The following is a 17,180-nucleotide window of genomic DNA, read 5'->3' on the forward strand; positions in this document are numbered from 1 at the left end:
ACATTAGTAGCAACTTGCATGTACACGCTGCATTTGCCTCTCCAGTTTCCACATTCATAAATATTTATACAACTAAAAAAATGGAATCTTTTATAGGCCCAACCAGGTCTTAAATTCTTTTGTCTGGTCTTATCTTTTCAAAGTGGGGTGGTCTTTAAACCATACAGAAATAGATGATCACTTAATTAAAAGTCTTCTTTATAAAAGGGAGGAAGAGAACTATTTTTACTACATTTTGTCTGGTTGTAAAACTGTCATCACCACCGGCACTGATATTTTTAAGGTTGAGTTTTGTTGTTTTAGAGCTATGGCACATTTTATTGGTAGAAAATGCCCTTTTCTTGAAATTTCATAATTAAAACTACAGGTATAAGTAGGCCCTAGCTGCTGAAAAACTGTTTAGTGGGATTAAGACACAAGGAAGCCAGACTACCAAATTATTAATGTATGCAAAGGGAATATTTCAAGGTGATCTATATTAATGATTAGTAATATTCACAGACTAACATTTTGAGTGCTAAATGAGTTGATATAATATGACAGTATATAAGTATTATTATAAAGCCTTTAATAGCTTTTTAAAAATGATATAACATTTTTCAGTTAAGTATCATTGGTGTAAAACATCAGTTTACATTTGTAATAAATCTGAATTCATCATTTCATTCAATCCTTGTTTTTTCAAATGATCATATACACACTCACTAAATTAAAAGATGGGTTTGGGAAAAGTTGAAATGATGGAATGTTTTGGCCTCCACATCTTTTCTCAAAACTATAAGGGAAACTAAAAACATTTTTTAAAAATGCCAACACAGAAACATTCCTTCTTATATTTTCTATTCTGGCATGTACAGGGATAGGGAGGCTGTGTGGTCTTCTGGTTAGAGCAAAGGACTGGGAGCCAGGAGGATCCTGGGTTCCAATGCGGGGCTAACCACTGACTTACTGTGTGACCTTGGGCAAGTCACTTGACCTCCTTGTGCCTCAGTCAACCATCTGGAAAATTGGTTAAAAAGCAGGACCTCGCTGACAACCAGATGCTGCATCTGAACTGAGCTTTCCTGGGTAAATAAATTACAAAAACAATTTACAGAGTTTTTAATCCCTCTTTATAATTTAATATAACATTTTGGGATAAGCCAAAGTTCTTAAAGGCATGGTAATATTTGGTTGTAAGGTTTCAATAATTGCTAACATTTTTTAAAGTAAAACTGTAGCCCAAAGCTTAGGCTCACATTGGTATTTGAATTTCCTTTGTGAGAGAAAATAATAAGGCTTAAACTCTAAAGCCTATGGTATGTCTGTATGTTTCAATATATGTTGTACTTTTCAGAGTTTTTTTTTTTTAAGTTAATTTGTTTTTATTTTTATGTTTAGGCATCGGCTTTTTCGTGAACATTGTGTTTGTGTACAAGGAAACTATATAAAGGACTTAAATATCCTTGGAAGAGATCTTTCAAAGACTATAATAATTGACAACTCACCACAAGCCTTTGCATATCAGGTAGGATGAAAGGGTTGCTAAACAAATTTCAGATTGGGAAATATATATATAATGAGAACAAATGCTGCCAAACAGTATATGATGGGTGAACAGAATTTTCATTGGTGAAATTTCCCTGTTAAGTGTTATCTTTTAGAATTAGAAAGGCCAAATCGCTGTATTCCTTGTGGAAAGTTTTCTTTTAAATGAAGTACAACACAGATTAAAAAATCTGAGTAATAAGTCTGAATAAGAAGGGACTATAAGGGCAGCTCGGGTGGCTCAGCGGTTTAGTGCCACCTTTAGCCCGGGGCATGATCCTGGAGACCCGGGATCAAGTCCCACGTCGGGCTCCCTGCATGGAGCCTGCTTCTCCCTCTGCCTTTGTCTCTCCCTCTCTCATGAATAAATAAATAAAATCTTAAAAAAAGAGAGAGAGAAGAGTATAAAATATACATCTTTGGGATGCCCACGTGGCTCAGCAGTTGAGTGCCTGCCTTCAGCCCAGATAGTGATCCTGGAGTCCTGGGATCAAGTCCCACATCGGGCTCCCTGCATGGAGCCTGCTTCTCTCTCTGCCTGTGTCCCTGCTTCTCTCTCTGTCTGTGTCTTTCATGAATAAATAAATAAAATCTCTTATATATATATATATATATATATATATATATATATATATATATATATATAATCTTTTATATATATATATATACACACACATACACACAATCAATTCATAGCATTCCTAGCAGTTGTTAAATAATTATTTGTAAACATGTTTGAGAATTATAAATAGTTACAATTATAAATTATAATAGCTTACCCATGTTTTAGTCTGTTTGCTTTGTCTCTCATGAATAAACAAATAAAATCTTTAATATATATATATACATACACACACACACACATCAATTCATAGCATTCCTAGCAGTTGTTAAATAATTATTTGTAAACATGTTTGAGAATTATAAATAGCTTACCCATGTTTTAGTCTGTTTGCTTTGACATTCTGAAATAATTTCTTAGACTGTTTTGTCAATATGTTTATACCGTGTCAGTGTTTCTTTGAAATATAACTTGGACTAGAAATGAGCCATCCTTGCAAGATATGTTTTACATTATGAATAATGTTCATGTGATAGGTCTGAGATTTCCTTCACAATAAGTCAGTGCAGATTAGGGATGGTGGAAATTGGATTGAGTGTGTATATAAAACAAGTAAAAAGATGTAAAAGGGGAAAACTGCATATGGTATTGACCTATGTTCAATTTAGGTCATTGCTCACATTTTGAAATATGTTTTTAAGAATTTCGTATTGGTTTCTGGATAAAATCATTTCAGTTATCTTCCATCTTAAACTTAGTATTCTGCATAAATGTTAAAGACAACCTAGAGGTTATTTACTATAAAACAAATACGTTTTGCATTCTTGTTTCTAGACTCCTCTTCAGTGAAATACCATTGCATCTGTTTGTTATATTCGTGCTGTTTCAGGTTATCCTACTATTTGTTGGGAATAAAACAATGAATGTGATACCGTCCCTGTATAAAAGGACAGGCTTTCTAGTAGCGTTCTGTTTAGATTGGCAGTACGCCTTAATTCACAGCACCTTGCACTTACTGATAGTAGCTATTTCTTGAATCAGTCAAGAAATATTTGTAGTTACATTAATGCAAAACTTGTTTCAGTGAATCTTTCTTGTTTAGTTTCATATATACTAAGAAGACACATTATGTTAAAAAACCAATTAGGCTTTGATGTATTCCTTAACATATGTCTCTTGCCCCGTTGAGTTGTTGGAATATGACAAGCATAAACTTTGATGGCATTCCTTTTCAGAGGAACTTATATAGATCAGTGTCTCTTAGGTTATCTGTTATTTCTCTTTTATGCTTTTACAAAGTAGGCAAAATGTAAATAGGATTTAATTATTTATTGTTTTAGCTATCTAATGGAATCCCTATAGAAAGCTGGTTTATGGATAAAAATGACAATGAACTCCTAAAATTGATTCCATTTCTGGAGAAGCTTGTAGAACTGGTAAGTATATCTTAATTTTCTTTTTCTGTTTTGCTTTTATTGCCTCAACTCTATTGAAATAAACCTTTCTAATTGCTTTATTTTGTGTGCACTGACATTTTAAGTGAACATGCTGTGAAATTAGGGCAAAAGTTGAAAAGGATTACAAGTATTTTTCTAACCTTGTAAATTACATCAAAATCATGCTTATCGGTATTTAAAAATACTGTAGATTGAATGTTTTTATTTCATTGGGCTTCTTACACATCAATAACTAGTAGTATTAAACTGATTTCACTTCCCTTTCATAGTTCAGGTCTAGAATTTATGCTTATGCTACTGAAACTTTATTTTGGGGTGATTTTTTTTCCTAATATATGAAGTAGAGTTCAGTGGCTTAACACTTTTACCTGTCTTTTGGTTTTGCCTCTTAGTTGCATAATTGTTTTTTACAGAATTAAAACTTGAATGACAGGTTTCTTTAATCTAAATTGAATTCTAAGTTATCACCTTCCATATAGTATCTTTATATTTGGCAAACAATATTAACGTATGTTGTAAAAATAAATAGTGGTATATTTTCTCTGCAAAGGAATGTTCACAATGCTACGAGGATCATATTTTTGAAATTATATGGTTTTTAAAATGTCTTTTTCTCCACACAGAATGAAGATGTTCGACCTCACATCAGAGACAGATTTCGCTTGCATGATTTGCTGCCCCCAGATTAAGTACAAAGACTTGTCAAATCACTGAAGGGGGAGAGAATGCAGGACCCTTTTGGACTAAGACAAAAACATTGCCATTACTGTTGAAATTTTGCATTTTTGTACCCCGTCTTGCTTTTCTTATCTTTGGTGCCCAATAATAATCAAGGGTTACAGAAAGAGACTTTATCTCAGATTGAATACATACAGTAGGTAGGCTAAAACAGAAGAGTCTTTAGAACTAGTGCAACTCCAGTGAAATTTTTTTATGTACAGGACATCTGCAGTTTATAAAGAATTCTGTTTCTGCCACCAGCAGTTTGACCTGTAGTCACACAGGATTTTATGATAATAACAGAGATGAAAATGGACTTTTATTTTCTCTCTGTTTGGTGCTCTAAGTGGGTTTGTAGCCACTTTTCTGTTACTTTAAGATTCTCATTTCAACAGGAATGGCCAGTAAAAGTTGTTTTATTTTTTCCTGTTAAGGTTTATAACCTTTTTACATTTTTGACCTGTATTAGATTAGATTTTCATTATGCATTCCTTTTAGTTGAGGCGCTTCATAGTTTTCTGGAAATAGTTGATTTTTAGTTTTTTATTATACATTTGAATGGCCGTTTTCCTGCTTTGTCTGCCTGCATATTGTATATTTGTTTAAAAATATTCTCTACTTTTAGTCCATGTAAGTTTCATTTAGAAAGACATGCATTTATATTTTGTTTCTGTAATATTCTACTGTAGGTGAAATCTTTAAAAAAAAATCAAAGGACTGGGTAGATAAGAATATATGAATGACTAATATTCAAAAGATTTAAACCATTGTGATGGCATGTGTTCCCAAATGGTAATATCTTGCAATGGCACACAGATTTAATGGATAAAGGTATACCTCAGACTTCACTGTGCTCACCAATCTTTGAGGAGAATGAGTTTGGTCACCTGTTGGGCTTGATTTGGTTACTGCTGCCTTTGGTTTTCTCCAGGAATGAAGTATTCAGCACAGTGACTCAGTATTTTTAGTTATTTTGCATGGGCTGGTAGTACCTCTGTTATGCTCTTGGTTACAATCAATTTAAAACTCTGTGTAACAGTCTTGGTACCTTACAGTAGCTATGCATAATCCTGTGGCACAGTAAACTCCCAAGCCACCAATGCAGTTAATATGCTCTCATAGTGGTTTTCTATGCTATATGAAAATAGTCTTCAAGCCTTGGTTCTCTAATGCAGCTACCACAAGAGGTTGATATTTTTATAGTGGCGTGTAATCTCCTTTTCGGGAGGCTTTTTATGGAAGGTAGAATTTGTAAAAGTTAGTATGCTTTGCCTCTCGACTGCATTAACATGCCACAGGCTCAGACTGTTTTTGTGTAAAGGATGTCAAAGAACGGCACTTTTTCTAAAGAGAAGTTTGATATTTTGTATGCTTGTTAAGAAAGTACAGTATTGGAAATTAAAGGTGGACAACTGATAATTGAGGAGTATGTCACTTAATTTTTTATGTATATTACCTGTTTACTTGTACAACTTATTGTACAAATTACATGCAGCTTCATTTTCAAATGAATCCTTAAAATAAGGAAATCTTTTTAGGAAAACATTTAATTTTTGTATTTTTGATTTTAAAGGCATGAGTTATGTCAATTTTCAGTGTATTAATGAAGATTTTAACTTTTCATCAGGTTGAGTGTTTTCTTACTATATTATCTGTTGTGTATGTAGTTAGCATATTGTGTCACTGAACTGTTTAAAAAAATCTAGCATGTAGAGCAAGCCTGTTTTGTGGAAAATCCTTATTCATTAAAAAAATAATCATGGCAGATTTTCTGCAAAAAAAAAAAGCAAAAGCATTTGCAATTCAGAATACTGGTTTTTTTTTATTATTATTATTATTTGTTTTGGTTGTTTTTGTTTTAATTTAAAGAAAGGTATTTTGCTTGCAGGAAAAAATTCTCCAGATTCATTTTAATGAGAATCTTTGAAATGTATTTATCTTTAGGGCATCTGGGCATCTTTATGCTGTTTGTCTCCTGTCTTTCTTGAAATAAAATGTACATACGTTACCTTTACATATGCTCTTGCTCAAAATTGTGAACCTAGTTACATTTCTCCTTGCTCCCTTTTTTGCTCAAACCGTAAAACCCAAAACCTATACAAGATCTAAGCTTTCAGCATGCATTATAATTGCTGAAAGCTTTTCTGATTAAGTAAACACAGTCTCAAAGGGCTTTCCCATAACTCAAAGGGAAATGTAAGCACCTGTAGTGTTGTGCCTTGGGCACTTTAAATAAACACCAACTTTTAATCATCTTTTATTAATGGTAAAGCTGTTTTCAGTCCTATGCTAGGAGAGTTCTTTAAGTCAGCCACCAAGGAATCTAGCATAACAAGAAATAAAGAGAAATTTCATATGGACTGAGAAAATTTCTTGAGAACAATTTAGTTTTCTTCATTACTTGATTTGGGTCATTTTAAATTTGCTAAGAGAATTATCCAGTTTCCTTCCACTTTAGTATGTTTTACCTTCTCATTATCCCTTTTCTTTAACTCTTGGTAAATGTTATCTTAAACACTTCCATTTAGTTAAGTGGAGGTGTATATTTTGTGAATTGAGATGTGCCCAACCCCTTCAATTCACACAGGAAACATGAACTCTTTAAAAACTGACTGTAGGAGATGCAGGAGAGATGGATACATGATAAGACACAGCAAAAGTGACCTATATACACATTACATATCTGAAGTACATATTATAATTGTGGTATTTCCAGTGATAAATGTCTGGCTTTTAAGACATTCTTTTAAATATTTGTATTGTTGTTAGGATGTTTAAATCAGTTGTGTTTTTAAATTCTGTGTAATATATGTAGCCCTAATCAGATTTATATCATCATATTTCTCTTTGAGTCTTAAAAGAGTTGATAACAATTTGAAACCATAATTGTTTTATATTAGCTAGTATGTATATTTATTTACCCAATGGCTTTATCTTGTTTCCCAAAATTGGGAGGGGGGGGTTGTTGAAAGCATTGTAACTTCTATAAATGGCTATTTTCTTGTACCTGTCAGTGAAAATGGATGTGTACATTGTTTTTTTATATTTCTCTGGTTTTTCTGGTTTGTTTGGTTGTTGTTGGTTTTTTTTGTTTTTGTTTTTGTTTTTAGTGTTAAACATAGAATGGTTTTTAAAAAGTTACCTTTGGCCAATGACTTCTTCAGCTAGATATTACTTTCATTCAACCTTCTAAAGAAGTTTGTTTTGTTTTGTTCAGTCAACTTGCCTGAAAACAGAGACTTCATCTCATCAAAGAAGAAAGCATTTCATTATTCCTACAAATCTTTACAACGAGCACAGAATTCTTCATAAGGACCAGATCTCTTCCACTTCTTGTGTCAATCACATAAAGCTGAAATGTAAAGGACACTGAAGCCTTCATTTAATTGTACTAACATAATGGTGTTATATACCACATCATTAGCTAGTTAAGGTTTTCTGAACTGACTTCTCTTTGTCTTCCTAGGTATTTATTTGTTATCTCTTTTAATCTTGTGTATCTAAATTAACTTAGTTATAGTTACCCACTGAATAACTATGCCAAGCAACTAGGAAAGAATGTTTATTTTATTTCCCCTTATAGGGGAAGAGTGGACTGGGAACAAAAATGTATGGGCCAAAAGGCCTTAGGTTGTCATTCATTCACTTTCTTATTCCTCTCATGAGCTATATTTGAGTATAGTATTTTTTCAGTGCTGATATGCTTGATTATGTCATTACTTTTCATATTTTCCCAAGGTGAAAAGCCTGCTAGGAACCTGTATAAAAACACATTTAAAAATTTCAGATTAAGAACCACAAAACTCAGTATCTTATATTTAAATGCCACTTAAATTATTATTGGAATCCAACTCTCACTCACTAGGATACATTTTTATAAAATGTTTCTCTGTATCTTGAATTGAAATTACTTGCCCAGAGGCAAGAGTTCAGAGATATAATGTGTTTTGAGAAATTTTTTAAAAGGGGATAAGAGAGCAGCAAGTTTATACTACTTTTTGGTTTTTATATTAGTTAGTATTTTTAAACACATCAGAGCTTCCCAAACCTGTTAGAGTTACTCTGAAGAGCTTAAAAAATAGATTCCTGAGGCCTGGCCCCTGCAGAATTGTCTCAATGGACCTAGAGTGGGGCCTCAGAGTTCTGTGTTTTTTTAAAAGCTCTCCAAGTGATTCTAATAGCCAGCTTTGGGAAATCGCTGTTTTAAATAATGTGACAGTGGTTTGAGAGTAGGCAACTAATACCAGGCATCTCTCTGTGGTAGGTTTGTGGGGTTTTGGTTTTTTGTTTTTTAACTGGGACCAGATTTCACAGAACTTATTCAAGATACATGGAGGAATAATAAAGAAGATTGAGGCTACTGCTCATTCTCATTCTCGTCTCATACTTTTTAAGAGTTTGCATTTCTAGCACTTGGAATAGTTGATCATATATACAGCTGAAGGACATCCCTGAATGAGACCATTATATATATTAACTGTAAAATATTTCACTATTTTTTTATTTTATAAATCTTTGTAGAAATAAGCAATGAAATACTACTTTCATCTTTTGAAATGGGATTTTTCAAGGCAGTGTCCTTTTGGCATTAAGGTAGGGGGGAGTTAATATTCTCTCTGCCTTTTTCCATGTGAATCAATATAAAAGTCATGGATATTTAAAAATCTCAGTTTAATTTCTACATATTTACTATGCAGTATAGCCGTGAACAAGTAATGTAGACTTAGTTTTCTCATCTTCAAATGCCCTGATCACCCTACCTCACAGGGTTGTTGTGGGGATAAATAAAACTTTTATGGAAGCACTTTTCTTTGATGATATTTTATCAGCCATTACAAACAGTATCTAACAGCTTATATTTGTATAATGCTTTTTTTGTTAACAGTTACATGATTTTTTTCACATTACTCTCCCCTTTGATATCTTCAGGACATACATGTAAGGAACACAGAGTAGGTTACAGACAAGAGAAATCACAATCTCTGGAACTAGCATGTGAGGAAGTGGAATAAAATCTGAATAAAGAGGCAAGTTCTGAAAAGGAGATATGATAGCAAAGAACCAGATTACGGTGAGCCAAAGATGAGAAATTTATACTTGATATAATGGGCAAAATAACATGAACCAACATAACTACAGAACAGCACTCTGGTTCCGCCACAATCTCTGGTGAGACTTTTTCTCCATCTTTATTGAGTAAAATTGACATTGTGTAAGTTTAAGTTGTACAGTATGATGACTTGATACATATATTGTGAAATGTTCACCACAATAAAGTTAACACATCCTTCACCATTCTTGTTAGGGTGAGATGAGAACATTTAAGGTCTACTCTGATAGTAACTTTCAAGAACACACTTACTGTACTGTTAGTCACTATACTGTACATTAGGTCCCCAGAACATTAGATCCTCATCCAACTGGATGTCTCTCCTTTACCAGCATCTCTTCATTTTCCCCAGCCCCTGGCTGTGATGGGATATTTGGTAACTATTTTCCCTAAGTTCCAATAGAATTTAACACATACATACACATTTCAGAGTCACTGGAGTACCTCTGCTGCCTTTAAATATGAAATGACAGGACTTCAGTTGAATAGTTGACTTGGGAGTTTGGTTAATAAAAGAAAAGGGTCATCCATTAACTTAATAGACAGTTTTCTGAGCCTTGATTTGTTACCTGTGCAAAGGGTGCACCAACGTCTATCAGAATTACAAAGATGAAACATCAAGACGTTATAAACCGTAAGGGAATATACAAATAACTACCACAATGGAAATGTTAAAGCAGCTAGTTCTCTTGAGGATATGCAGGATGTACATATGCATGGTGGGGAGATGTCTGAAGCTGGAAGGGGCAGTGGAAAATCAAGATATTGTAATACTACATGTCCTTGTTTTTTTAAGGGAGAACATGGGCAGTAGGGTACATTCAAATGACAGGAAGTAATAATAGGTCACCTATGTTAACATGTTAGATGAAAATACGCTGAGTGTTAAGGAAAAAGTGGGTGATGAGGAAACATTACTGAATGGCTTGGCAGATGTGGTAAGTAGTTGGGATAGCAGGCTGATATAAATGATTTGCCATCTTGGGTGAACCAAATGAACTAGACAGCTTTTAGTACCTAGACATAATGAGCCTTAAAGTTAGATTCAATATATGGCAATATTTGTTGAAAGTAACTATAAGTAGCCTTCCTAGTGAAGGCAAAAGTCTTTTTTTTTTTTTATTTTAAAGATTATTTATGATAGACATAGAGAGGTAGAGACACAGGAGGAGGGAGAAGCAGGCCCATGTTGGGAGCCTAATGTGGGACTGACTAGGACTGGATCCCGGGACTCCAGGATCGCGCCCTGGGCCAAAGGCAGACGCTAAACCACTGAGCCACCCAGGGATCCCGGCAAAAGCCATTTTAAAACACTGCTTTGGGATGCCTGGGTGACTTAGAGGTTGGGCATCTACCTTCGGCTCCGGGTGTGGTCCCAGGGTCCTGGGAGTCCCACATTGGGCTCCCTGCATGGAGCCTGCTTCTCCCTCTGCCTATGTCTCTGCCTCTCTCTCTGTGTGTCTCTCATGAATAAATAAATAAAATCTTAAAAAAACAACAACAAAAAAAACACTGCCTTAGTATGTCTTAGACACTATTTCAGGCTCTACGAGTGGCAGGAGAAAGCAAACCTGACACTGCCCTAAGCCTATAGTCCAGTAGGGCAGACTGATAATTTTGGGAAAAGTGTCACGGAGGAGAAGAATGGCTTTGAGAATGCCAGTTACACAAGTCTGGAGGCAAGGCTTAGGTTGGCTGAAAAAGCATTGAGATCTGTAGAACATTCACTGAAAGAATGTAAAGCCAGGCATGGTTGTGGGGGGAGAAAGTAAAATCAAGCAAGAGAGTGTATGATCAGATTTGTCTTGAAAAGATCACTTTGGATGACAGAGTAGAATGGGTTGGTGGGAGGCCAGTTAAGAGTTACATAGAGGGTCACCTGGGTGCCTCGGTTAAGCGTCTGCCTTCAACTCAGGTCATGATCCCAGGGTCCTAGGATAAAGCACCTTATCAGGCTCCCTGCTCAGTGGAGAGTCTGCTTTTCCCCTCCCCCCTGCGTGTGCTCTCAAATTAATAAATGAAATCTTTTTCTTTTCTTTCTTTTTTTTTTAATTTCTATTTTCTTTTTTCCCCCTTTTTTATTTATTTATGAGAGACAGAGAGGCAGGCTCCTCACAGGGAGCCCGATGTGGGACTAGATTCCAAGACCCCCCACAATCAGGCCCTGATCCAAAAGCAGATGCTCAACCGCTTTGTTCAACCAACATTGATCAATTATTCTGATCATCTATAAAATAAGAATACTATTATGTGATTATATTATAGGGTTCCCCTAGAGACTAAAGCGAACCATAGATTCATTTTAAGGACTGAATTTTCTAGCACATAATTCTAGACAATTGTTTCCCTGCTTCCTCATTTCAGAAAGCATATGCATAACACTGTGAGTAAATTCCCAATTTCTGCTTCAAAAGTTTATCAGTGCTGCATACATATAGCCCATATATTTTTCCATAGCATCCCCAACCCCCAAAACCCATTTTCAGTTGCATGTAGATTAATACCTTGAAGTTAATATCCTCAGAACCTGGGACAGTACTTGGTACTGGGTAGGCATTCAATAATTATTTGCTGAATAACTGAATGAGCTCACACTTCAAAGTCCAAACTTTTTATATGTACAGAAAACTGATTGATTCAATTCAATCCAGAGTTGATGAGATTCAGGGGAATTGGGTTCATACCAACTAAACTCACAACACACTAGTTTTTAAGCCAGATTTCAATTTCCTTCACTTATTGGCAGCAAGATTTCTCCCTATGAAACTAAATTAAAATCAGATGTCTGCTTGGTAAGGGCGGAGCAAGAGAGGCTACTGAAAATAAATCATAATGGCTAATATTAATTCAACAGGACACTTCACTTCTCTACTAGGTATCTGCCAAAGGCTGTAGGTTAGTTTACCCTTTTTAGACTCAAAATCTTATTCTTTGGTCTTACCTTCCCTATGCTTCACCTTCTTTCTGTTAACCCTTTTTTGTTCATTTTAAGATACATTGTCTTAGAACATCTTCAGGCAAGTTAATATAGATGACTACATTACTAATGATAGATGACAAATTATAACCATTATTGCAGAAATATATAGTCTTGCTTTCCTGAGAGTCCATCTTGAGGTTGTTGATTGCATATGGCCCCTTCTTAACCACTTATTTACTATTTCCTAGTTCAGGTTACTACTATATTGCTATGGGTTTACTAGTAATAAAGTGTCTTTAGGACCCAAATTAATTTTTAGAGCACCTTTCATGAGGAAAAAGAATGACCTGATGGGTAGGTTTTTCTTGGTAAAGAAAACCCAGTTCTGTATAGAAATTTATTCATGCAGTCATTCAACAGTTACTAAGTGCCTCCTATGTGCCAAACACAGACTTAAATAGAGCAGAGCTTAGCCTCTAAAGATTTATTATCTAGTAGGATGTATTTGTTAAATTTTTTGCTAAGGCCAAGAATGAAATACACTGGAAAGATGCTGGAGTACCTCATGACATTTAAAGACGAGCTGGACAACTGGACCTCAAGGGTAGGTAGAAGAAAGTAAAGTGGCCTGGAAAATCACCACTTCACCAGGAGTTTGTGGTCTTCCCTTCAGGGTGCTATCATCAGACACCAACTTCTAAAGCCCTGGGAAAGAGAATCTTTCTGTTAACACTATTTACAATTCACCTCAAAAATTAAGAGGCCTAAGATAACTTACAGAAGACTGAAAGCAAGACAGACATCTAGGAGTTGATGGGGCTCAGTTAGGCAAGTCTTACTTTCAGTCTTCGGCACTTGCATTCAAATATTTAGAATCATCTGAAGGTTCAACTAAGCTGGATGTCCAAGATGTCTTCTTCACTCTCATGTCTGGCTCCTTCCCTAGGCAGCCTCTTCATATGGTTAGCTTAGCTCCATATGGTGGTCTTAGAGTAGTAAGACTCCTTAAGTGGCTGTTGGCTTCCACCAGAATGAACATTCCAAAAGGCACAGGTGGAAGCTACAAGGATTGTTATGGCCTAGCATTTCCCCATCACTTCTGCCCTATTCTGGTTAAAAATGAATCTAGGGCTAGCCTAGACTCAAAGGGAGCCTGCATAACAGCTTGAATATTCTTCATTTAAGGGCCATCTCTGGAGACTACCCACAAAGAGAACTGACAGGTCCATTAGGTTACTTACATCCCACCCAGGGGCAGTTCTTAATTTTATATAGTTTGAAGCATATACAATTTGGAGGGCTATCTTAAAGAGTGGAAGGGGTCCATGCAATGAAGGGCCCTGGAGCTAAAGCTTCATTAGCTTCACAGTTAATTTGCTTTTGACCTTCCCAAATCAACTATGGTAAGAAAGAAACACAGCTTTTGGGAGCCCACCTGCTCTTGCATAATACAACAATTTTCATTAAAGGAGGAATCATTGTGAGCTTTCTCCACTCTTCACCAGAAGTGTCCAGTGCTTAGTTCAATATAATTCGATTATTTGAATGACTTCCTGGGTCTCTTGACTTCCAAAAATGAATTTTCAAATATATTCCACAGTATTTTAAAATTAAATATTTTACAAACAAAACAACAAAAAAACTGGTAGAACTGGAAGGATATATATTTTTTCTAACCTACTATCCTTTCTACACCTCTTTTCTCTGGCTGCTCCTTAAAAGTTGATGTCCTTCAAAGAGTCTTCTCATTCTATCCTATCATCAGATAGCCTCTAGTTTCACATGATTCCATCTACTACCATCAGATGACTCCTAATCCTCTATCTATAGTCCAGACCTCTCTGGTTCCAAATATGTACTAGACATTTCTATTTGTATGTCCCGCAAGAATGTCAAGGTCTGTGTGGCCAAAAGTTAATTTATCCTTATTCCTTATTATGATGAGAGGCACCATTCAGTCATTTTGAAAAGCATTTGTTGACCATTTACTATGTGCCAGGGACTGGGAATACAGTAATAACATGGACAAAGTCCCTGTACTCCAAACAAACGTTAAATATGTAAACAAGGTCATTAGATATTATGATAAATGCTGTGATAAAAACAAGAGCGATGAGATAGAGTAAGTGGGGGAGGCCTCTAGCAGGAGGGAGATCAGGGTAGAACTTTCTGCAAAGGTAACATTTGATTTGAAAGAAGAAAAACCAACCAAGCCAAGAGGTGTGGAAAGAACACTTAGGCAGAACAGTAAGTACTAAGTCCAAAAATAGGAAAAGGCTTAGTCGCCTTAGAGGGCTAGTAGCAATGAAGTTACTGAGGAAAAATGACATAGGGGATTAATGGGAGGTAGGGTCAGACCATGCAGGACGTTGTATGCCACAGCAAGGAGTTGGGATTCTTTTTTTTTAAGATTTTATTTATTTATTCATAAGAGAGAGAGAGAGTGGGAGGCAGAGACCTAGGCAGAGAGAGAGAAGCAGGCTCCATGCAGGGAGCCCAATGCAGGACTCGATCCCTGGACTCTAGGATCACACCCTGGGTTGAAGGTAGGAGCTAACCTGCAGAGCCACCCAGGAGTCCCAGGAGTTGGAATTTAAAAATAACAAGCAGGGCAGCCTGGGTGGCTCAGCGGTTTAGCGTTGCCTTCGGCCTAGGGCCTGATCCTGGAGACCTGGGATTGAGTCCCATGTCAGGCTCCCTGCATGGAGCCTGTTTCTCCTGATTGTCTCTGCTTCTCTTTCTGTCTCTCATGAATAAATACATAAAAATCTTTTTAAATAAATAAATAAATAAATAATAAAAAAGAACAAGCCACTAAATGGAACTGGAAGAAAGGGGTGTCACGATCTGATTTACATTTCTATTTTATTTATTTTTTTTTGTTTTATTTATTCATGAGAGACACAGAGAGAGGCAGAAACATAGGCAGAGGGAGAAGCAGGCTCCTTGCAGGGAACCCAATGTGGGACTCAATCCTGGAATTCCAGGATCACACCCTGAGCCAGAGGCAGTTAACCACTGAACCACCCAGGTGTCTCTGATATACATTTTTATTTTTAAAAAACATTTTATTTATTTATTCATGAGAGACACACAGAGAGAGGCAGAGACACAGGCAGAGGGAGAAGCAGGCTCCCTGCAGGGAGCCCAATTTGGGACTGGATTCCAGGACCCCAGGATCACGTCCTGGGCAGGCACTAAACTGTTGAGCTACCTAGGAATCCACCGATTTACATTTTTAAATCAGCAAACTGCCTGGTGTGTAGTGAATGGATTGTGGAGGGGAAAGTGGGGTGGGCGGAAGCAAAAACAATTGGGAGGTCATCATAGAAGGGCCTGGAGAGGGACGCCTGGGTGGCTCAGCAATTGAGCATCTGCCTTCGGCTCAGGGCGTGATCCTGGAGACCTGGGATTGAATCCCACATTGGGCTCCCCAAAGGGAGCCTGCTTCTCCCTCTGCCTGTGTCTCTGCCTCTCTCTCTGTGTTTCTCATGAATGAATGAATGAATGAATGAATGAATGAATGAATGAATAAATAGGAAGAGCCTAGAGAAAGCTTGGACAAAGGTAGCAGCAAGAGATGCAGGGGTAAATGGATTCAAGATTAATAGTGGAAGTGAATTACAGAATTGGTGACTGAATTTAGGATGTGAGAGGAAGCAAGGATAGCTCTCAGGTTTCTTATTTCAGCACCTAGAGACTAACACCCATGGTGCTGTCACCACAATTTATTCAGTCTTCAAAAGCAGTATCCTCTACCTCTGCCGTTCCCCACTCCCCCACTCCAATCAGTCACTGTATTAGTTGGGGTTACCCAGAGAAACAGAACCAATAGTGTGTGTGTGGAGAGAGGGGGGTGGGGGAGAGAGAGAGATTTTAAGGAACTGATTCACAGATTGTAGAAACTGGCAATTCTGAAATCTGCAGAGCAGGCCAGCAGGCTGGAGACCCAGGCAAGAGCTGCTACTGCAGAGTCCAAAGGTAGTCTGGAGGCAGAATTCCGTTTTTCTCAGTGTGTTTTTTAAAGGCCTTCACCTGACTGAGTAAGACCCATCCATATTTTGGAAAATCTGCTTTACTGGAACTTTACTGATTTAAATATTAATCACACACAAGTATATTCACAGCAACTAGTGTTTGACCAAAAACTGGTTATGATGGCTGAGCCAAGTTGACACATAAAATTAACCATCACAATCAATAAAATTGTTTTGAGCCTTAAATATTGCTGATTAAGTCTTTCCTCTGTTACCATTGCCTTATTTTGGGCTTGTGTTCTCTTTTAATTAATTCATAAAATGGTTGCTTTATAGTATCAGATACTGTGCCAAATGCTGGAGATACAAATGTGAATAAAAGATAGATTGTGCCCTAGGGATCTTGCATTCCAGTCTTTCTCTGCCTTCTGCTTGCCTACTTTTAATCTATCTTTATAAATGGAGGACTGTATATCCTTGCCTCTCACACTTTAACCTGCAGTCATCTGGAGATCTTGTATAAGGGCAGATTCTGATTCAGTAGGTCTGGGATGGGGCCTGAGATTCCGCATTTTGAATGTTTCCCAAGTACTGCTATAGATCAAGAATAAACTATGAGTAACTGGGCTGTAGAAAATCTCTTAAAAGACCATGTTTATAAAAGGTGTTTTTGTAGGGGTACCAGGCTGGTTCAGTGGGAAGAGCCTGCGACTCCCTAGTTTTGAGGTCCTGAGCGTTGAGCCCCACATCAGGTGTCGAGATTGCTTAAATAAATAAATAAACTTTTAAAAATTGTGTATTTGTAGACTTCCTGAAAGGATTCGTAAGAAACAAGGAACGTCTGTTCCTAGAAAGAATCGAAAGGCTGGTTATTGTATATGCTCTTTTAGAACTTGAATTTTATACC

The 17,180-nt window shown here is 36.5% G+C and overlaps 1 protein-coding gene across 12 annotated transcripts in view; it reads left to right on the forward strand.

Moving 5' to 3' along the window:
- The window catches only part of CTDSPL2 (CTD small phosphatase like 2), an 88,426-nt gene extending 79,356 nt beyond the window's left edge, over positions 1-9,070 (forward strand). For all 12 annotated transcript variants that reach the window (XM_025998627.2, XM_025998628.2, XM_025998630.2 and 9 more), the window contains 3 exons: positions 1,381-1,507; positions 3,430-3,525; positions 4,170-9,070. In XM_025998627.2, coding sequence (XP_025854412.1) covers positions 1,381-1,507; positions 3,430-3,525; positions 4,170-4,235 — 289 coding nt within the window. In that variant the 3' untranslated portion in view covers positions 4,236-9,070. The remainder of the gene's footprint in view (positions 1-1,380; positions 1,508-3,429; positions 3,526-4,169) is intronic.
- Positions 9,071-17,180: the final 8,110 nt, after the last annotated feature.

This window comes from Vulpes vulpes, chromosome 15 (assembly GCF_048418805.1).
Source record: "Vulpes vulpes isolate BD-2025 chromosome 15, VulVul3, whole genome shotgun sequence".
NCBI lineage: Eukaryota > Metazoa > Chordata > Mammalia > Carnivora > Canidae > Vulpes > Vulpes vulpes.